Raw genomic sequence first — 21,552 nt, 5'->3', positions numbered from 1 at the left:
GAAGCTGACTGCAGAAAGCCCTTGAAACTTTGGTCCTAGGTGGGAACTGAGGTCCCTGGGGGAGCTGAGCTATAGATCATCCACTTCCTGTTTCCTGCTTGGAATGAGACCCCAGGCCTAGACAGCCAGAGCTGGCTGCCCCTGTGTGGAAGCCTCATCTCTACCAACACTGCTCCAAGTCCTTCTCCTCTAGATGAGGAATTGGTGTCAGGTGGCTACCCCCTGAAGGAGCCCCAAGTCCAGGTCCCCAGCTCTCAGGAGTGCAGTTCTCTGCTCTGAAAGAGACACCATTCTTGGCGGCCCAGCCTCAAGAGGCCCTTCTCCTTGGGACCCTAGTTCATCTCTAAGACCTGCAGTGGAGCCTGAGGCGAGCAGGTGCCCCCATGAAGGTGCCTTCCTATAGAACAGTGGCCACTCCTGAGCCAGATACCACAGCAGGGCCCTCCACCCTTGCTAGTGAAGATCTGCTGTCTTTGGCATTCTGAATTTTTTTTTTCTCCTTTTCTTTTCCTTGCCTTAGTTTGGTCTTGCTAACAGAATCCACCCTTCGAAACGGAAGTCCCCAACCTACCCCTTTCCCCTCTTCTTCCTTTGTCCCATTCTAGCCCCTTGGCATCAGTCCCTTGCATTACTTGGGGTATAGGTGAGATAGGGAGGGGGCTCTGGGCTGTTCTGTCTTTGTCTCCTAGCCCCTCTCCTTTTTTTAACCTCCAGCGTCTCTGTATAGCTCCATAGACATCTTCAAAGTAAATTAAGCATTCATCCCTACCAGCTCACTCAGCACCACCATGGGACCTGCCGGGGACCCACCAAGCACCCTGAAAAAAGAAAAAGCCAATAAATTTGTTCCCCACACCATGGCACTAGACTGCTTGTTTGTCCATCCACTGGGCACTGTCGGGCACAGGCCCTCTCTGGAACCAGACACAGTTCACCTTCTTAGCCCAGTCGGTGAGTTCTAGCTCCACTCAGAGGGGCTGGTAAGAGTTCTCAGGCAAACGGGGCATTATAACAAGCCACCTTTGTTTCTCAGTGCCCCCAGTGGCTTTCAAGGTTATCGTTCAACAATTTGAAGAGCAGACTGAACATGATGGGTTGTGTTTCTTGAGGACAAGTGGCCGACTGTCCCCGAGCTTGCATCAGCTTAGTGGGACACTCATGCTACCCACCTCAAAAAAAAAAAAAAAAAAAAACCAGATAAAACTAGTCAGTGCTGGTGACATGCCTGACACAGCCTGGCACAGTTAAGTATACACTAAAGGTCAACAGAGAGGAGTGTGGGATGACGTAAAGAGGGAGCAAATCAGGAGGGGAAGGAGCCTGGAAGAAAGTAACGATGGGTCTTAGGTGTGGCGGAGGCCCAGCCACTGAGACCCGGGGAAACTACTCTAAGCCCCGCTGGAGACCTGAAGCATAGCCATTTCCCAAACCGCTAACTTCTGGCTTTGGGGGACAAAAATGAAATCTCTAGGAGCGGCTATCTTGATTCAGTCCCTGTGGTACAGGCACACAGAGGAGCAACAGTGCACTGGACTTCATGTGGCTGCTTCTGCGCCCCCCCCCCAAACCCTAAACACTGCAGAAGCAGAGCTGCATGACAGACCTATCTGGGGCACACTGACCCCAAAGCCCAGGAGACAGTCATCAGCGTCCCTACTACCTGGGCCCAGAGGACTCCTCCATGGTCTCGAGACTGACTCACCGCCGTCATCTCAGACTCTGCCCCTTCCTCCCTGCCTCCCCGGGGGCTGTGCATGCACGTGTGTCTGCACACACATGTGTGCTGTCTTCTTTTCCGCTCTCTTCCACTCCAGAAAAAGCCAGACTGAGACAGCTCCATCCGATAGCTCCCTTGTATTCCTGCACCCACAAGGAGCCACCCTGATGTGGGAATCCATGGCCCTGAGGATGGTCCTCAGAGAGTAGCGGATGACCTTACATGAAACCTGAGCCTACAGCTTCACGTACTTTTGGTGGTCCTGTCCTGTATCTTCTAGCCTTCCTGTTCCCTCTGCTCCCCCAGCATTCCACTAGCCCCGTTCAATCCCAGCAATAAGCCCCAGACCAAGGGCAGCTAGAGATGGCTGGAGATTCATGCTAGATTCTATCTCAACACTGTCCTGCTGCCCACAGCACCCATCCTTGTACACTCCCTGATCTTCTCACTGCCTTTTGTCTACTTTATATATCAGACCACCCTGTTCGCACCCATCTCTGCACCCACTGTCCAGCAGAGGAACCCCCGTAAGTCTCCCTAAAGCTCCCGAGGCTGCCCACCATTTCTGCCTGAAGTGAGTGACCCCAGCACACTGCCATAAATACAGCCACTTTATTAACATGCACCAGTGAGCAGGTGGCAGGGACACCACAAAAACAGGGGCCGTCCCTTCCATCCAGCACAGGAACTCCAGGAAGGGAGGCACGGTGGCACTAATGCCTTAGGATGGGGTACCTTCGATACTTCCAGGGACAGGGCAGCCTGGGCTCCTCATCTGACCCAAGACCCCTCTTTGCCCAAGGCGCCAAAGAAGGGAGACTCTCCCCTTCCTGGGTCATCTTCAAGTCACCTCGAGAGGGTTCTTCCACCTTAGAGAAGGGCCTGGGAAATGGGCAGGTACTGCCTACTCTGGGTTCTAGACTCTGGTCCCTCTAGTGTGGGCACAGACACAGGATCCTGGGAGTGAATGTATGGCTTCCCGCAGCAGGGTGTCTTTATCTGAGAAGGGGCCCGTGGGCTCTGGAGGCTCTCCCCCAAGGCAGAGACAGGCCCTCGGCGTCAAAAGTCCCTTCTTGTCTCACGTCTTCACAGCCCAGGATCTCCTCCTGCAGGGTGGGTGTCCAACGAGAGCCCCGAGATGTGGCGCGCAGGTCTGGGGGAGGCCCACAACACCAGCTACGAGTGGAGAGGCCTGCAGGAGCGGCAGCAGGCTTTGCTGTAGTACCAGTGGCTGCAGAGGTTCACTTTGATGGCCAGTGCGCAGTTGGTGCCCGGCTGGTCCTGGCAGCTGTCATCTGGGGATGGGACGCAATACAAGGGGGGGGGGAAGGATGAAACGCCAGGAGGCCCCAGAGGAACAGCTCCTAGGGTCCCCAACTCTTGCCACAGTATCTTCACAAAGTCAGGAGCTCACTGAGGGCACCCCAGAGTGACACAATGAATTTGTCAACAGATGAGCACCCACCCCCAAGCCTGGGTCCACGGCACCCTACCCACTACAGATTTCCAGTTCTGTGTCTCTGCTACCCCCTTCCTACTCCAAGTCCCTCTCCAGGAAAACATGGATCTCTCTAGGTGTTTCATCTGTTCACTTGGGGCGGGAGGTAAAACCCGGGGATTTTGGATAGTCCCTAGTCCCTCTGAGAAGTCCAAACCCTTCCAGAGCCTGTGGATTCCTCTCTCCTTGCCTCAGCATTCCCCAAATAGAATTCACCTTCCTCTACATTTGGCATCCACTCTGGAGACTGAACCTTGTCTATCTTCCCAGGTCCACCAGCCAGAGACCATGCCTAGCTCCTACCTGTCTGCCTCCTGAGAGTCATCGCCTGCTGCTCAGACCAGGTCGTCTTGGTCCCTGGTCCCACAGCTTTCCCCCAACCACATTTTTCCAAGATGTGGGTCTCTGTGTGGGGTCCCTGAGCCCCATCTAGGCCCTCTCCATTAGAGAAGATCTCTCCTGAAGGCACACTGGTGTGTCTCTCTAACTGCTTCCCTTACTAATGCCTGGTGTTCTGTCAGATCCTGGCTCTGCCCACAACTCCTGCCAGTCCCCACCCTGTGTCCGGCCTCTTTCTTCTCACCTGGGGGCTCTGTAGGACATGGCTGCAGGTCACAGGCCTGCCTGCCCACAGGCTTCACCAGGGGGTCACATCCTCGGACGATGTCGGTTCCCTGATAACACTTCACGTCTCGCATCCTCACGCCTACTCCACACGTCTTGGTGCACTGGTGCGGGACAGACAGACACATAGGTCCATAGCAAGGCTCCCCATGGTGGCAGGCTCTCCCTTCTGTGCCCTAATCATCCGCAGGCTGGCCCAGGGCACACTGGCTCTTTGGAACCTAGCGCCTGAGCTGGGGCTGAGCAGAGGTAACTGGAGGAAAGGTACTGTCTGGCTTCTCTGCCTCAGTTTCCCCAGCTTCACAATGACAGGGTGCCAACGATGACCTACTAGGTGCTCGGGTTCCATCTGTCTGAGATTAGTGACACAGAGAGTTTGCCATGGGCTAATCAATGCAGCTTCCAGAGCCATCACAGTGAGTCCAGATGTTCCCCTCAGAAAGCCTGCTGAGCTACCCAGAATACCAGGGACATCTGCTGGCCCCAATTACCCCGCTATTCCCCTGCCAAGATCCTGCAGGCAGTGGTTCCCTGATGTGGTGACCCCACATCACCCAGGCATGCCTTGGACCTGAGGTATGGGGAGGCCCCCGCCCCAGGCTCACTCCAGTCTGGTTACCAGACACAGAGGAGCTGATGAAGGCTGGCATGAGGCCACCTGCCCGCTCACTCGCCCTGGGGAGAGGAAAGGCTGGCTTGGCATAGGCGACCAGAGGACACTTTGCCTTTGCAGATGCCTCAGAAGATAAGTGGGCTCCCAGCAGGCCCTGGCACCTGCTCCTCTGTCCAGGAGATGGATGGGACAGAACGATTGGGCGAACAAACACTGAGCTGATGCATCATGATGGGGCAGTCGTAGAGGACACTGCCCCAGCCAGGAGCAGAAAGAACAGACTTCCACGTGTCCACCACTCACAGATTCCATCTGCTCCCGCTATCTCATCAGGGTGATACGGGAAGCACCCCTTCCTCACGGCTGCCTTGGGGATCCTCCTCATCCATCCTCTCCCCTCCCCATCATCCAGCATGGTCCTTGACTTACTCAGCTACGGCCACACAGCTACCCTAAGACCTGTCTTCTTAAAGCACATGAGTTATTGGGCTTCCCAGACTGCCGCTAGGACCGCCATCTATGATCAGTCAGTTCAGAGGGGACCTTCATTCCAGAGACACCTGTGTGTTCCTCTGCCTTCCTTCTTATCTTCAGGGTGATTGGCATTGGTGGATACCACAGAGTCCTCTCTCTCTCTCTCTCTCTCTCTCTCTCTCTCTCTCTCTCTCTCTCTCTCTCTGTGTGTGTGTGTGTGTGTGTGTGTGTGTGTGTGTGTGTCTACAGAAGAACTCTGGAGTTCCCAAGTCCATGAGAAGGGCAGCAACTGGGGCCTCACCCCATGGAACCCTTGGACTTTCAAATCTTGGAATTGTAACCCACCTATCTCAGCAACTGAGTCCAAGGAGGACCTTTGTGCTGGGGCATTAGACACTGTACCCCACAATGAATGCACAGGGCCCCAGACCCCATCTGACACTCCACTACATCCCTAAGCATTCAGAGTTGAGTTATGTGGGAATCAGAACCATAGGCAGTGTGAAACCCTGGGTTACTCAGCTTGGCCACAGAAGCCCTGCCCTCATCTTGCCCAGGGATGCTTAAAGATGGCTCTGGACTCCCCATGTCCTTGCACAGGACAGATACTGTTGCTATGGGACAACATGGCAGATGCTGTTGCTATGGGGCAGCATGGAGGTTGAAATGGCTTCTAGATGTTGATGTAAATTAATAAAAACTGACATCTAGGTGATTGCCTCTGTGATGTTAGGAAGGCTCAGGATGCTGACAAGGCTCAAGGAGTGGTCTGACTTCTCAGGCAGGATGGAGAACAGCTGAGGTGCAGTTACCTTGCTGTGCCAGTCAGAGATTAGAAAGGGAGCTACACCCACCTCATGGCTAGGTGACCTTCTCATTCCGCGTACACTTCTCTGCCTGCCCATCACTTGCCTGTGGATTGAGGCTACTCACACTTTAGGCTCCTTGCCCTGGACTCCTGGGACGGACTGGTTTGCACCTCCTTCCCTTTGCAGAGTCCTCAGCCCCATGTCTAACACACCTTAAACTCTGGCCCCAGGTTGGAAAACTCTCTCAACTTCAGTTTCTTCCTCTAGGAAAGTGATAATTGGGAAAGAGACCTTGGGACCAGTGCTGGGCCACAGCTGCCCTCAGTGACCTCTGTGGCAACAGGTGATGGCTCCGTTTCTGCTGCAGGAACGAGGGCTCAGCTCTATCCTGCCTAGCATGCTAAGGAGCCTGAAGAACCGAACAGGGAGTCGGGCTTGTGTCAGGACAGCTTGCTGCTCTGCCCACTGACCTAGGACTCACATTTTGCCACTTGTATGCCCAAGTCTCATATCTCTGCTTTAGCTATGACTCAGCCAACCTTACCCTCTGTGTCCACCAGGATTGGACTACCCTTTGGAGACTATCAGGTATACTTGCTACCAAACACAACACTTAAAAGCCTCATTTTTAAGCTAGAAGTGACCACACTCAGACAGGCCCACAAAAAGAGTTTCAGGAACACCAGGGTAAGATCAGCAAAGGCTTCTGGGTAGTGACGGCTCTCCACCAGTTGATCTAGAAGCATCCAGGGACAAGACCCTGGCTGACTGAGGCTTGGAGGGAGGCTTGACGGATATGGGCCAAGATGGATGTTCTGTGGCAGGATCAGAGCTCAGGCCTGGTTTAAAGCAGCCTGGGGGCGGGGGAGGGCTTGCTGGGTACTCACCTCTGACCAGGGGCTCGTGTACCACTTGAAGCAAGGCCTCTCGAAGCATGTACTCTCCTCAGGGGGCTTCCTGGATAACCCACACTCAGGACCACTGCGCATCTGAGGCTTCCCATTGGCCAGCTCCATGCAGAGAACCAGCCGTTTTTTCACGCCACGCCCACAGGTGGTGTTGCACTGAAAGGGGCCAGCCAGCATGGGTCAGTGGGACAGAAGCCCAGAGAACCAGAACCCTGACCACAGCACCCCTGGTGGCCAAAGGTTGGTCAATGATATTTAGGTAAAAGTATAAGCACTTTCGACTGGGGGATTGGCTGACAAACGCTTTGTTAGGTAACCATTTGGCCCCATCCGGATCTGATCAAGAGCAATTAGGCCCCAAACCATCTGTTTTGAAACAAATTGGCTAATGTAATTTGGCCAAGGATGATTAGGCCAAAATCAATTCTGCAGAAAGCGATTTGGCCCAAGATTATTTAGTTAGCAGTGGCCCGCCTGAAACCATTGACGGAGAGCAATTGTCTGAAATGGCACGTCGGTGACAAGGACTGGTGGGGACACAAGACAAGTGGCTTGTGATAGCTAAAGGTCATCAAGGCCTGTGGGCTGAAAGTGTGCAGCCAGTACACCCTGTCTCTGGCTTTGTGTCCACCAGAACAGGGCCCAGTGAGAAGAGACTGGGGACCAGCAGGCATCCCTGGGAGAGGAGACAGGAAGTAGTTTTACTACTTTTCTTTTTGGCTTTTTTCCAGATTGTTAGTCAATTGTTCTTCATGGTTTGTCATGAATTCCTCATTGTGACCAGCCATTGGCACTCAGGTCAATTCCCCCAATCCCCTACATGACTCAAAGATAGGCTCTATGCAGGCTCCTGGGTACTCACCCGCTCCCAGTCTTGAGCCAGCCAGTGGGCCGGGCAGTTCTTGTCCCCACAGGGGTGGATAGCCAAAGGCTTTGTCTCCATCTGGCACTGAGACTCCGGGACTACCCGTCCATCGCTGGTCTTACAGTACACGTGCCTGATAGTACGGCCCTGTCCACAGCTTCCACTGCACTGCAAGAGAGGACAGCAGGGGCCGGTAGAATATCAGGGGCCATTCCACAAGCCCCCGACCTGCATCATACCCGAGTAAGAGAAACAACATCCAGGGCAGTGTAGGGGAAGCAGTTTCCATGGCAACCGCTTTTTAAATAACATTTCTGTTCTAATTACAGAAATAACATGCTCAGTGCAAAACACGCATGGAGAAAAGCACAGCTCAAAAGGTCACATGAGCCCCCATCACCGGAGAGGACTCTTCTTAGCGTATGAGCAGCTCTGTTCCAGGTGAGACAGACAGATGGAGAAAGAGACAGGGAAGGAAAACAGACATGGGGAATCAGAGACAGGGAAAGACGTGCAGACAGAAAGTAGAGACAAGACGAAATGTCAGGAGAGGTGGAAAGAGAGACATCATTAGTGGGATAGTTATGTCCACTCTTGTTTGAGTTCCTAAAAGAGTGGAAGCAGGGGGGTCATTCTGCTTTTCTCCTCATGTCTTTATTACAGATAGATGAGAACACAGAGGCTCAGCAAAGCAGAGTCCTCAGGTTCAGGGTCCCGTCCCTAGCTCCATGTCCTGAATCTGCCCTCACCGGTCCCCAGTCTGAGACAGTCCACTGGCGGTCACAGGGAGGCCCTGTGCAATTCTTCTCTCCCACAGGCCTGGTGTTGGGGTCACACAGTTTCTCATCCTCAGAGCAGCGGATGTCTCTGGTCACGACACTGCGCTCCCCACACTTGGCTGTGCACTGCAAGGAAGCCAGGGTGAGAGACATCCTGACACACCCGTTCTGGGGCACAGGCCACCACCCCAGCGTCGGCAGGCTCTCACCTCTGACCACTCAGACATCTCCCACTGTGGCCCACAGGCTGGATTGCGACATATCTTGCGCTCCTCAGGCCGTACAGCCTCTGTGGCCTCACACAGGTCACTGTACACGGAGCTGTCGAAGCCGGGAGACAGCATCTTCCAGCAGCGCACGATGCGGAACTGATGGCCCTCACCACAGGTGCGTGAGCACTCGCTCCAGCTGCTGGTCTCCCACCTGCCTCGGGAGCGAGGACAGCCCTCAGTGGCCCCAAATCACACAGGCCAAGCCAGACTGGAAGGAGGTGAGACCAACCAGTGGGGGCTATGCCCATGATAAGCCTGTGTTAGGTAGCCCCAAGTAGAATGTTGGGTGAGTGTCCTGCAAGGGCCCATAGCCTTAGGGTACCTGGCTACCTTCACCTACCCTTACCTCCAGGCCTTCTTTCTGTCCCCTTCCACACTTGCCACCCTGTAGGTCCATACTCCAGTGTCCCAGAGCCCCAGACCTCACTTGCCCTGCTGGGTCACACAGGTGACTGTGGCCCATTCTGGACTCTGATTCTTTGTGGGCAATGATGGAAGTGAACCAAAGGTCTGGTCCAGCTCTATACCCAGAGCAGGGCATCTCCAGTGTGCGGGATGACCACCCGTCTGTGCGCTGTGCTGTGTGGGGTTACAAAAGACCCGGTTCCTCCATGCAGGTCCTCTGAGAAGACACACTTGGAAAAGACTCTAAATCAAGTTCAGGCCAGCTCTGTGGTCTTTTGCTCCAGCTAGGAACAAATGCTCAGATGTAGTAGCCGGAAGAAAAGAACGAATGTGACCATGTTGGGGAGCCAGAGATACATGGCTCCTTGGAAGCGACACCAAGGCTCTGCTTCTGCCTTGAAGACAAGATAAGAGACATAGGGGCTAGAAAGATGGGGCCCACTCACATCCCAGGGTGTAATCTTCCCTAGTTAGCAAGTCAGCCCAGGCGCAGAGATATTCGTCTAGTGTGGAGAGTAATGTGGGAAACACCCTGTGGTAGAGAGTGTTCAGTGACCATCCCATGGGCTCTGCTCTGCTCCTCACATAGCCCCACAGCTCAGCTAGCAGCAGAGGCAAAGCGGAGCCTAATGTGAGCATGAGTGCATGTACACACGCACACACATACACATACATACACACATGCACACACACGCACACACACTCACATACATACACTCACACACACGCACACACATACACACACAAACATACAGACACTCACACACTCACATACATATACATACACACACTCATACACACACATACACACATGCACACACAGTCACACACATACACACACAAACACACAAACACGCACACACATACACATACTCACACACATACACACACTTACATACACACATACATGTACACACACTCACACACACATGCGCACACACATACACACATACACATTCACACACACATACACACATATGTACACACTCACATACACACACATACACACATGCACACACAGTCATACACATACACGCACGCACACACACACACTCACATACACACATATACATACATACACACACACACTCATACACACGCACACTCATTCTGACACCCAGCTGGGTGCTCGAGGACAGGTACCTGGGCTGGCACTCCCTCCCAGCGCAGAATTCGTGGACAGGCTCAGGACGGGTCAGGGCATCGCAGTAGCTGTCGTCCACCTCAACACCATCATAGCGGACACACATGGCATATGTAGACATGACTCCTAGGTTTGGGGCAAGGCAAAAGTCTGTAAACTGTGTGGTGAGCAGTACCTTGGATACCAGCAGATGGGTGAGCCTTGTGATCTTGGATGGGTCACATGACCACTCAGAGATCTGTTTCTTGGGTTGGGGTTGGTAAAAACCTAGAGCCGGAAGTGGGGAAGCTCTGTGGGACAGAATCTCAGGATCTGAGCTCTGACCTCTTTCTTTGCCCAGCCCAGGCATCTAGCTCACCCGCCATAAACCTAGATGAGCCTTATGGAGGCTGAGGAAGTGCAGCCATGAACCCTGATGTGCACTTGTCTGTTAAACCCTACTGTAGGAGATGAGCCGTCAGGCAGGTAGAAAGAACAAACCACTGCCATCCTTGACAGCCCTGCCCCCAGATATCAGATTAGGTGCCCCAGCTCTTACTGAAGGTCTCCTAACCAGCACCTCCATATCTTTAACCATCTATATGACTTTTCCTGGGATTCCTGAACTCTAAAATTGCTTGAGGACAGGAAGGGTTACACACATAAAAGACCAGTCTTTTCCTAACCATATGGATTCCCTGGCTACTCTGTCTCTCTTTTTCCCCTGGACCTACTTTCTACACCTAAAAGCAAACCTGCATGGCACTCTCTAGAAGGTGAGCATCTCCTTCCCTCAAAGCAAGGTGTGCCAGGATTGCGTGTGGCTGGGGAAAGCCAGTGTGGAAGAGTCTCCTGGGGTTTTCAGTGTATTTACCTTCCCTGGGGTATCTGAGACCCAGCAGCCTTTGCTGCTCCAAACCCCAGCCCTGGACAGAACTATGGAGTCTGGGAAGAAAGCGTGTGTGTGTGTGTGTGTGTGTGTGTGTGTGTGTGTGTTTTCCATGAGGGCCAAGCCAGGTTGCAATTACTGGTTCCTCCTTTGCCAACACTGGGCTGTGCAGCCTTCAGTGTGCCAGAGGAGGAGACAGCTTCCTGGCCAGGTCTACTTGGAACATTTAGGCCTCAAAGACACTAGCTCTGGGACCCAAGGATGTACAAACAGGGCTGGAGATCTGTGCAGTTGCCCCAAGTACCTGGTTATGTATTGACTTGTTATGGAATGGAAACAGACAGACGAGAATCCAAGACCCACTTAGGACCACCAGACTTATCACAGCCCCAGATTTCTCATCTCCAAAATGAGAACTTTCCAGAAAGTCTACAAGATCAAAAAGTCATTTTTCTGGGCACCTTTTCCTTACACTTGTCTTGAGTAGGGAGCTTCTCAAAACTTCTTAACCACAGAGCCCTTGCTTTGAGCTGAAGTGAGCTTTGCACCCTGATATATGAAACAGACAAGACCAGCTGTCCATCCTCAGTAACAGTCCGACCAGCTTCCTTGATCTTGGGAAGTTTTGCTGTGCCGTGGGAGACTGAGGGACCAGTCTAGAAGCCATACCCCAAGTCCCAAGCAGAGTCCAGGACCACTTTACAGTATTGCTGTTCCAAAAGAACAAACTTAAGATCCTAACTACAGTTGAGAGTTCAGGGTACAGAGAAGGCAGGCCCCACAACCTAGCACAGCCTCGAGAACAGATCTCAGCATGAGGGAAGCGGAGAGAAGTGGAGCACTCACTACTCCACAGAACATCTGCAGACAGTGTGTGCATCTGCAGCTGGCAAAACCCACTCACACAGCCTGGCTTCTTCAGTGTGGTTTCCAAACAAAAAACGAGGTTATGCCAGAAGGGGCCGAGGCAGTGAATTGTCCACAGTAAGGACCCTTCTCTGTCCTTTCTGACTCAACTGGATCAGTGCCTCCTGGGGTGACAGGAGCCTCTCTGCTTCTGACATCTTTGTCTAAGGCAGAGCTCGTCCCTTCCCAAGTATCAGGCCTGTCCTGTTTCCTTTCTTCCCGTGTCCTGCTCTGCACTGCTCAACCCAGAACAGCCCTGCTCCCTGTCCTGGCCACTGTCAAAGTGTTGAAAGACAATAGTGTCATGCTGTCCCTGGAGACATCATCTAGCATGGCTCATTCATCAGGCCCCTTGCCACCAAGGCTGCCTCAACCTGGAGACATCTCAAGTGATGTCACCTCCCCAGCCTCCAGAAAGTTTCCACTGTCACAACACATGGGAAGCTCCACAGCCAGGATGGCCCAGAGGATCCATAGCGTGCCCACACCCAGCTTCGACAGGCTCTGAGAAGTTGAGCCCACAGCACCTGCCATACAGTTTGGTCATGATAGTCCATCCCTATGAAAGACACACTGCAGGGCTCATCTGGTTTGCTCCCGGGCTAGGGTCAGCTTCAGCCTCGGAACCCACAGCAAGTCTGTAGCAATAGTGCTCACTGGCTGAATTTAAACCAGACAGGTGGTTTCTTCTCATTCATCCCACAAACACCTTTGCCACGGTACAGTACATTCCATTTCACAGGTAGAAATAAGTGTGGTTTGCTGAGAACCTGATGTGTGATACATTAGGCAGTATGGTTCAAATGCTCCTCTATCCCAAAGTGTTTGTTTGCTTCCAGATTGTTAGGTACAGGGCAGCATTGTATGTCTGGGGGCAGGGCCAACATGAGCAGACCCTCAAAGCTGAAGGTTCTCATCTAAAGATGAAGAGGCCCTCTCCTGAGATGTCAGAGAATATTTAGGTCTGACAGAGGGGCCTAGACCTGTTTGCCATCCTGTATCCCTTGGGAATAAGGATGCTTTTGTGATCCCTCCAACCAGCCATCCCACTCCACCTCCCAGATCAAGAAACCACGCAAGCTCCCTGGGGCTGACTTGGGACTGTAAGTGAATGAGCAAGTCTCTAGCTAAGCGCCAGCCACTGTAAAGGTAGATTCAGCGAGGGTGGCCCAGTGGTTCCGGGCTCAGTACCTGTGGTGCATGTGGCGCTGCAGGGCTCATGGGATGAAAGCTTCCACCTGTACATGTCAGCCGGGCTTACACCTTGTTTGCGTGCCTTGGGTCTGGTCCTGAAACAAGGTCAGAGAATGGGGTGAGAGAACTAGATGCTTATGTGCTTCATTCTTGGGTGGATGGATCCCCCTCTGAGGTTACACACTCTCCTTAAAGACACACCTTCCTGGGCTTGAGTCAGTACCCTCTTTAAAGACCAGGCTCCCACCTCCCGGAACACACACACACACACACACACACACACACACATACACACACACAAGGAGACACGCATATTGGCACTGAGCAGACATGGGTCATTTCCCATCTCCGGAACTGAACTGAACAGGCTGCCTGGGGGCACTCTGTTCTTTCAGAGGCACACTAAACAATGAGGATCTCACCAACATCGCAACCGCCCTTCAACACGGGCTTCTGGCTACATCTCACTCTGGTCAGCAGATTCCCTCTTCCCACCCCAGAAGGAATCTCAGAAGGCTCTTCGTGACCGAGATGTTCCAGAATTTTCCCCAGCTGCCTCCTTCAGCTGAGGCTCTGATGAATGGGGACACCAGCCATTCAGCTTCCAGTTTTCAAAGTCACAAAACCCAGCTGCAGGAGGCAGAGTGGTCTAGTCCCACAATACGGCTCAGGTCAGTGATGGCTGCACAGGCCAGCTGACGGGAAGAGGCACACTGGGGGCCGGCCAGCCAACAGCTCTGATTCTTGGCCAGGGCTCTGGTGGCCACAGCCAAGTATTGTTAGGACTGTTAGCTTCTTTGAACCAGCCTCAAACCCCCTGTGCAGGCTATTTGGGACTCTGCAGGGGGAGGATGTGGCTGCTGCAGCATTACCTCCACCCAGGGTGTCTGCTTCAAGACCTAGCCATTCAAGTAAGAACACAGCCCCTGAGTCTCATGACCCCAAAGCCTAGAAGAACAGTAGGGGGGCCAGCCCCACCGATAGCAGCTCCCTTAGGCTGCCTAGGCCAACTTTACTTTTCTTGGAATTAAGAGGGGCTAGCTAAGGGCTGTGCCCTGACACCTATTACAGTTCTTAAATGAACCGGTCTCTTTCCTGGGGACTACTGGAGGATTGTGGGTGTTATAGGCCATTACATCCTAAAAGCCATTCTGGCTGAATCTGTGGTAGGGACATCTGTCGGGACTGTTAGTCAAGTGGGTGAGAACTGCGCCTGTGTTTTGCTCTGATTGGCTCATGTCTCCCAAGAGAGTGCTTTGAGGATGAGCGCTGCCCCGATAGCACGTCATGCTCTGAGAACCCAGGAAATGATCCTCCAACAGGAGCCTCAGTCAGGAGTTTACTGCTGTGATCTGTGAATTCTCAGAAGGACAGGGTGCCTGCAGAAAGGAGGGAGACAGGGGCCTGGGCCACCTCTCCTGGGGGCTCAGATGAACCCTTGAGCCTGGCTTTATGCAGGAGAAGCTCTGCCCTCCTCCCTGCTTACAAACAAAACTTTAACACGGAGGGAGGGCATTCAAGACCCTTCATTTCAAAGAAAAGGATCCCGGACCTGAGCTCCCAGTGGGACCCACTTAGAGCACCAACTGGGGGTGGGTCAAACCTCTCAGTTGGGAAGAACTGGGGAGAGGAATCAGTCCCTAAGGCTTGACCCAGACAATGCTGGAGTTGTTTGCCCGCCCCCCGCCACTGCTTTCAGCAGCCTTAAATTCCTTCCAAGAACAAAAAGAGAGAAGATGCACTTGGTGTAGAAGCTCCTCCATCTTTATATAATTACACACTTCCCAGCCACAGCCCGCATGACTCAGCCCTGACTCAAGAGCTAGCCGCCAGGTTCAAAATAACCCTTTGGATTTTAAGCCTTAAAGGTATTTCTGGAGGGGCTGTCTACACCCACTCTCCAGCACGTGTGGGGTGCTGGGTGCTGCTTGAATCTCAAGGCAGCATCTAACAGGTTTCCTTGCTGGAAGGTGTATCAAGAAGCACCATGCCCTGGAAACCATCACCACCCCAATCTGGAAGGGCCCTGCCCTCCTCCACGATGGTTTCCAAGATACCGGTGGCCACTGCTTTTGGGTTCTTGCCCAGCGCCTGGCGGGACACAGGCTCCTGAAATCCCCAGAGAGCAGAAGCTCTGAAATGACTGTTTATAGGTGAACCAGAAAGTCTCTTCCTACCCCGCTCCAGGCCTCAGAGAGGGATGTGTTCTCTGCATCCCAGACGCCTGTTCCCAAGGAGTCTGGTGACAGCCCCTCCCGGGATTGTTTGAAGCCGTTCTAGGAGATGAAAATAGCCCTTCCTTTCTGGGCTGCCCCTTTGATTTTGCCCGCTCCCAGAGCAGACTCGACTTCCTGTGTTTGGACAACACGCCGAGACGTGGCTATTTCGGCTTGGTAGTTTCCCCCCACGGCCTCCCTCAGCCCATTATCTCCCCAGACCATCTTTGGTCCCCACCAGCAGCATCCTTTGATGGCAGCCGGTTGGGTATCTAACTGAGCTGTGCTCTTCCGAGTGTTGACAACCCGTTTCAATGACTAGCTCTGGAAATCCAGTATGTCCCACAGGGCTAAGGGGACTGGATAAGAAGAGACAGACACTTTGAAATGTGTCTTAGGGATTCTGGTTCTTGGGCACTCTAGTGGGACCTGCTTAGAGCAACCATTCAGGTTAATCCAAACCTCTTGTGGGGAGGAAATAACAGTCCCTAAGGTTTGATCCAAACAACATGAGACGCCTGAGTGGGCCCTGCCCTGCCCTCAACAGCTTGTATCTGACTTTGGCCTGTAAAGCATTGCATTGCTGAGTCACCAGACCTTGATGGACAGAGAATTTGAAGCCTAGAAGAGAAGGAAGATGTATCCACCTCCCAGGGATGACCTACCCTTTCACTATGCCACACAACCACCCACATAGCCTATATCACAGCTGAATAAAGGAGAGGGACATGGTGCCACTTGATAAATCTACATAGAGCCTTGGTTGCTGTCACCACTTGAGCTGTGGGTGTCTGGGCAGTCCCTTCTCTAATCCTTGGAGGCTTAGTGACTAACTGGGCCTTTGTTGTGGTGTGTGTGTGTGTGTGTGTGTGTGTATACATATATATGTGTGTGTGTGTGTATATATATACACACACACACACACATATATATGCCATGCCTGTTGTCCCCAAGGAAGATGCAGAGAGAGCCAGCATCCCAGAGAGACTGGCTGGGTCCCCAAGAGAGACCTTTCTGACTCAGAACTACCTGGCCCATCACCACTGCCTGTGACTTCTCTCAGTGTCTCTGATCCTGTCCCCCCAGGAAAAAAAGCCTGTCATTTTTTGCCAGTCTCTGGGTCCCCAAAACCAGGCAGAGTCCCTTAGAAACTTTGATGGTGTCAAGGTCAGGGTAGGTGGCCAGTCCAGAACCCCATCTAGCCAGAGGTCATCAGCAGGGTCCCCAGTGTGCACCAGCCCTTGGAAACAAGGCTTCAGAAGGCAGTGTGAGAGAAGATGCAACAACCGAACCTCCAGTTCTATTACCCTCAAGCCCTAGAAAAGTGGGAGAGGTGACCTAAACCTTGTCATCTTAGAGTGACTGTCAAATCTCCCATCAAGCCCCAATCTCAGCCTCCCTCCATCTGGATAGAGTTTACCTCAAGATTTTGAGTGGGTTCCCAGAAAACAAAACAAAGTCACTGGGCTGGTTCCCATCTTCAGTCCTCATCCACCCCCAGAGGCTAACAATTCTAACCCTGGCTGTTTATACAAGCCTTGATGTACACCCAGGCACCCGAGAAATAACTTTAGTAACTGGAGAGATTCTCTAGTACGGGCATGGAAGGACCAGGGTCACCACTATCCCAGGAGGATGAGACTTCAGGCCCTTCCAGCCTAGCCCTGGCTACCCAGGCATCCCCAGGCCCTCCTCTTGGTGGATCACTCCCCAGGCAGGTGTTCCAAACCCTGATTCTACACCTGATTCTCAACCATAGCTCTTGTCTGTCTGTGATGATAGCTTACTGCGTAGACCCACCGTGCTGGCGGCTCCAGCCTACTCCTAACTTTGATTCAGGGTCTCCCTGTCAGGGGAAGAACCCCAGGTTCCTCTATCATCTTCTTTTTAGTTGGGGTGAAGGCTGCTATTGAGGCTCCACATTCACCTGCGGGCAGAGCTCATCTTGTGCCTGATAGCCATGTTTCAATGACTGTCTAGACATAGAACCCAGGACCCCAAATCCTTAGGCTCTGTGCACGGCCTCCCCTTCAGAATTCCCAGGAACTAACACTGAGGGTCCTTGTGATTACTCCCTGACCTATGCATCAGGAGGTTGCGAGCAGCATACCTCCAGCAAGTTCCAGCTCATGGTCAGCATCAGGAGTTGAAGCTGTCATAGTTTCTAGAATCTACCTTTCGGAAAGATGTGTTACCGTCCAGGCCCACAATCTCATGTCAGATCCATAGGGTGGCTGAAAGTGCTGTTCTCTCCCACTTACCTTCAGGTCCCTGCACCTTCTGGCCAGACCCCCCCTGTAATGACTCCTACTCCATCGGAGCTAAGATGGGACAAGGAGAAGTGCCTCTTACCTTGCCTTGTGAGTCCTGTTCCCAGCCAAGGTGGGGAGGCTGGCACTGGTGTTGGGGAATGGGGCCTCAGAGGAGGTGTTGTTGATCCTGTCACTATTCAGCTCCAGGTAAGACCCGTTGACCAGGTAGGTAGCAGGCCCCTCGTTCTCCTCATAGTCCACATAGAAGCTCTCAGCTGGGGAGCTTCTGGGGGTGCCCTGGGCAAAGATGCTGTTGATGGTCTCATTGAGAGAGAACTCTTCGGAGTCAGAGCCTGTGCCCAGGAGCTGATCGGAGATGGCGTTGGCTGAGAGAAGCTCCTGGGAGGGGAAATGTGCATCGACCTCCCGGTCGTCCTTGTCCCCTGAGAGAGCCATCCCAGTGGCATTGCGGTCTGCAGAGAGACGGGTGTTTCAACATCCATAGCTGCTATTGTGTTGGTCTTTGTTGCCCCTCCTCCACATTCCTGTGTGTGGCAGGTGAGTTACATAATGAGGATGACTCCCAGGCTCTACTCCATCAGACACAGTTGGCCAACATCAAGTGATGGGAAACCCAACAATCATGGCAGACAGTTGGGCAGTGTCCCCAGAGACCAGGCTCAGCTGGAAGCTCAACCTAAGATCTGATTTGGAAAGAGGATTTTTATAGGCTCATGAAATAAAATAACCTGAATGTAGGGTGAGCCCTCAATTTATGACTAGTACCTTCCTAAAGAGAGAGAACACAGACACAAGAAGTCCAGTTCAGGAGAGAGGCATACATGAGCCAACACACCTGGGGCCACAAGCAATATCTATTTCCTGGTGCCCAGTGCTATACAAGTGAGCCATGGAGTGGCTGCTTTTGACCTTCAGTTCCACTGGGTGGAAGAGCTGACAGGTTACCTCCTCTCTAAGCTCACTCTTCTTTCTCTGCAGCTATGGGGTCTACATCCTCAGAATCAGAGAGTGAAGGACCAAAATGTTTTGAAAAGAGAATTGCGTACTGGCTGAGTCTGGTGGTGCATGCTTTAATCCCAGCAATGAGGAGACAGAGACAGATGGATCTCTATGGATTTGAGACCAGCCTGGTCTATGTGGCAAGTTCCATTGAGATCCTGTCTCAAGAAGGAGGAAAAGGAGGGAGAAGAGGAGGAAAAAGAGGGGAGGACAGGGGAAGAGGAGGAAGAAGAATTGCATCTATGTTAAAGTGATTTTGACAGTTAATATTGACTGTCAGCTTGACAGGATCTAGAGCTGCCAAGGAGACAGTCTTCTCCACTTGTCTACAACGAGTTTTTTAGATTAGGACGATTGAGCAGGGAAGACCCACCAAAACTGTGGGCAGCACCATCCCATGTAAATGGAGATCGTGAACACCAACCTCCACCTCTCTCTGCTCCCTGACTACGGATGCAGTGTGACCAGCTGCTTCAAGCTCCTGCCGCCATGATGGAATGTATCTCCGGAATTGTGAGCCAAAAGAAAACCTTCCTTCCTGAAGCTGCTCTTCTCAAGAACAAGACAGGTAACTAATCCATTGATGCATAGGGCCTGTCCCGTATCACCTTGCCACGACTTGGTGTCATTACCCACAGCACACACACTGCATCTAGGTCAGCTGTGATGATCAAAATGGAACATGGAGGATAGTTTGGGTTCTATGCAAACACACCATTGTGTACAGGGATTTGAGAAGCTGAGAATTTCAGTGCCCAAGATGAGTCTATAACCAATCTGCAGGTCATAAGCTATGACCTGTATAGCTCAGACTTCACACTGTGCTTGCCCAGAGAATGCAAGCAATTCTCAATTCTCTCTAGCCTCTTCTGCAGACTTCAAAGGGGACCAACACTCCTCATTTGAGGCCTCTGTACCTGGGGAGCCCTGGCCTTTCCCATATCCACTCTTCCTCTTTCTCACCTTGGAAGCCCTTGCCCCTAGGAGGTCCCTCACAGACCCCACCGCTGGTTCGCTCGCACACCTCGTTGGTCTCCTGGCCTCCGTTTGGACCCAGCTCCACTCCAGGGGCTGGAGGCTGAAACAGCTGGTTATTCAGGCCCAGCCTCTCGGAGGAAGCCTGGCGGTAGAGTGAGCCATTATGCTGCATGAAGCCCAGCAGCCTGGTGCCGTCCAGCTCCTGGCCTTCGGTGCTCTCGGTGCTCTCGGAGGCTGGCTCGGAGAAGCTATAATAGACAGGCTGCAGGTGATGCATGTGTGGTGGCTGCAGCAACGTGTACTCGAAGGTGATGGAGGGGCTCTTGCCATTCTGGTTCCACACCTGGGGAAGGAGAAAAAGTGAGACCTGGCTTCTTTCCTTGCTCCTACTTAGCACCAAAACCCTCCTGAGACAAAAAGTGGCCCTGATTACAGCTGAGCCTTTCCCAGTGAATCACACTTGATCTGAGAATACAGCATCATGCATTTGTCTTAGGGCAGCTGTGCCCAGAAACTATGAATGAGACACACCAAAGCGGGCATGGGGCAGGTCACCTTAGGGACAGGGAATAGGGGACACACTGCATGTCACTGCCATCTCGGGTCAGCAATCCTCATAGCACTGGTCTCATTGCATCTGCCCAGGACTCCTAGAGAAGCTGATGAGGTCTAGAACCCAGACTATGCCTCCATTCTGGACAGCATTAATGGATCAGCACAGTCATGGCGTCCCGGAGATAGTAAAAGCCTCTGTAGAGACCACAAGCCAGTGTGACCTCTCCCCTAGACAGACTTCAAAGCCTTCCTTCAGAGTCACTGTCCTAAGATCTGGAGGCCGGTTGGAGTGTATTTGGCAGTGGGGGCCGTATAGATCTGAAGAACTGGCACACAACAACCATGAAAGAGTGACAACGAACTGACCACGGAAAGCTAAGCAGTGCCAGCGTAAGCCATAACGGGACACCGGGGCAAGAATGGCACCACTGGGGTGACATCTCAAGGGTGGCTGGGGACAGGAGCAGGCACTATGGAAGGCACTCCATTGGAACAAGATGGCAAAGGGAACCAGCATCGTTTCAAGCTAACCCGTTGGCTGCAGGTGTGGTCAAGAAACTCTGATGCCTAAAGCTTCAGGGAAGAAAAGGTGGAAGAAGGAAAATCCAGGTCAGCGCTTCACCTTGCTGGGTCTGCTGCACCAGACAGAGTCAGGCTGGGTCAGTGGGACCCACCACAAAGAAAAGATCTGGGTCAAGATGCTTGGAAATGGTGAAATCTCAAATGTCCCAAATGGTCTGGGACTGGGAAGGGACTGTTCTTCCTCAGCAGTTAAAGCTGTCTTGGAAGAAACGGCATGAAAAGCGTCCCTTCCTAACCTTGGTCTTCTTCTGGGCCTTGCCTGGCCTCTCCAGAGCCAGGCCAAAGGCTCAGTAAAGGCATATCCTCCATCCAGCAGGGAAGTCCTAGAGAATCAGCGGTTCCTCCTGGACCTTCAGGACCACTGCAGGCCTTTGAAGAGTGCTCTTATACTCTGGAATAACATGCTGGCCTGCTAACAGGGAGGGTGGACTGAGTGAGGCCCACACAGTGCACACGCAAGGGGAGCAATTCAAGAACAGACAATTCACATTCTGTTCACTTGGGGGTGGCCAAGTGACATCAGTGTCATTTAGAGGGATAGTGTGGTACACTCTCACATGACAGGGCTGGTGGCAAGAGGGGCTGACAAGTTCTGAACTCCCCAGCAGTTGTAGATATGAGCAGGCCATGAATTAATAAAGGTGAGCAACAAGAAAAAGTAACAGGGCCAGAGAGATGGCTCAGAGGTTAAGGGCACTGGCTGCTCTTTCAGAGGTCCTGAGTTCAATTCCCAGCAACCACATGGTGGCTCACAACCATCCATAATAAGATTGGATGCCCTTTGCTGGAGCGCTGGCATACATGCAGACAGAACACTGTATATATAATATAAAAAAATACATCCTAGAAAAGAAAACGGTAACAGAGGGGCTG

General features: G+C 52.5%; 1 protein-coding gene across 1 annotated transcript in view; it reads right to left on the bottom strand.

The window, feature by feature from the left end:
• Nucleotides 1–2,315: 2,315 nt before the first annotated feature.
• The window catches only part of Adamtsl2 (ADAMTS like 2), a 32,130-nt gene continuing 12,893 nt past the window's right edge, over nt 2,316–21,552 (bottom strand). Inside the window, exons 10-19 of the mRNA XM_038337877.2 lie at nt 19,528–19,885; nt 17,645–18,017; nt 13,074–13,171; nt 10,108–10,234; nt 8,497–8,710; nt 8,258–8,413; nt 7,506–7,676; nt 6,623–6,799; nt 3,799–3,943; nt 2,316–3,012 (exon numbers count right to left, since the gene is read on the bottom strand). Coding sequence (XP_038193805.1) covers nt 2,894–3,012; nt 3,799–3,943; nt 6,623–6,799; nt 7,506–7,676; nt 8,258–8,413; nt 8,497–8,710; nt 10,108–10,234; nt 13,074–13,171; nt 17,645–18,017; nt 19,528–19,885 — 1,938 coding nt within the window. The 3' untranslated portion in view covers nt 2,316–2,893. The remainder of the gene's footprint in view (nt 3,013–3,798; nt 3,944–6,622; nt 6,800–7,505; nt 7,677–8,257; nt 8,414–8,496; nt 8,711–10,107; nt 10,235–13,073; nt 13,172–17,644; nt 18,018–19,527; nt 19,886–21,552) is intronic.

Source organism: Arvicola amphibius, chromosome 7, assembly GCF_903992535.2.
Source record: "Arvicola amphibius chromosome 7, mArvAmp1.2, whole genome shotgun sequence".
NCBI classification, from domain to species: Eukaryota; Metazoa; Chordata; class Mammalia; order Rodentia; family Cricetidae; genus Arvicola; species Arvicola amphibius.
Note: the sequence above shows the minus strand (reverse complement) of the source record. Positions and strands in the feature narration are given on the sequence as shown.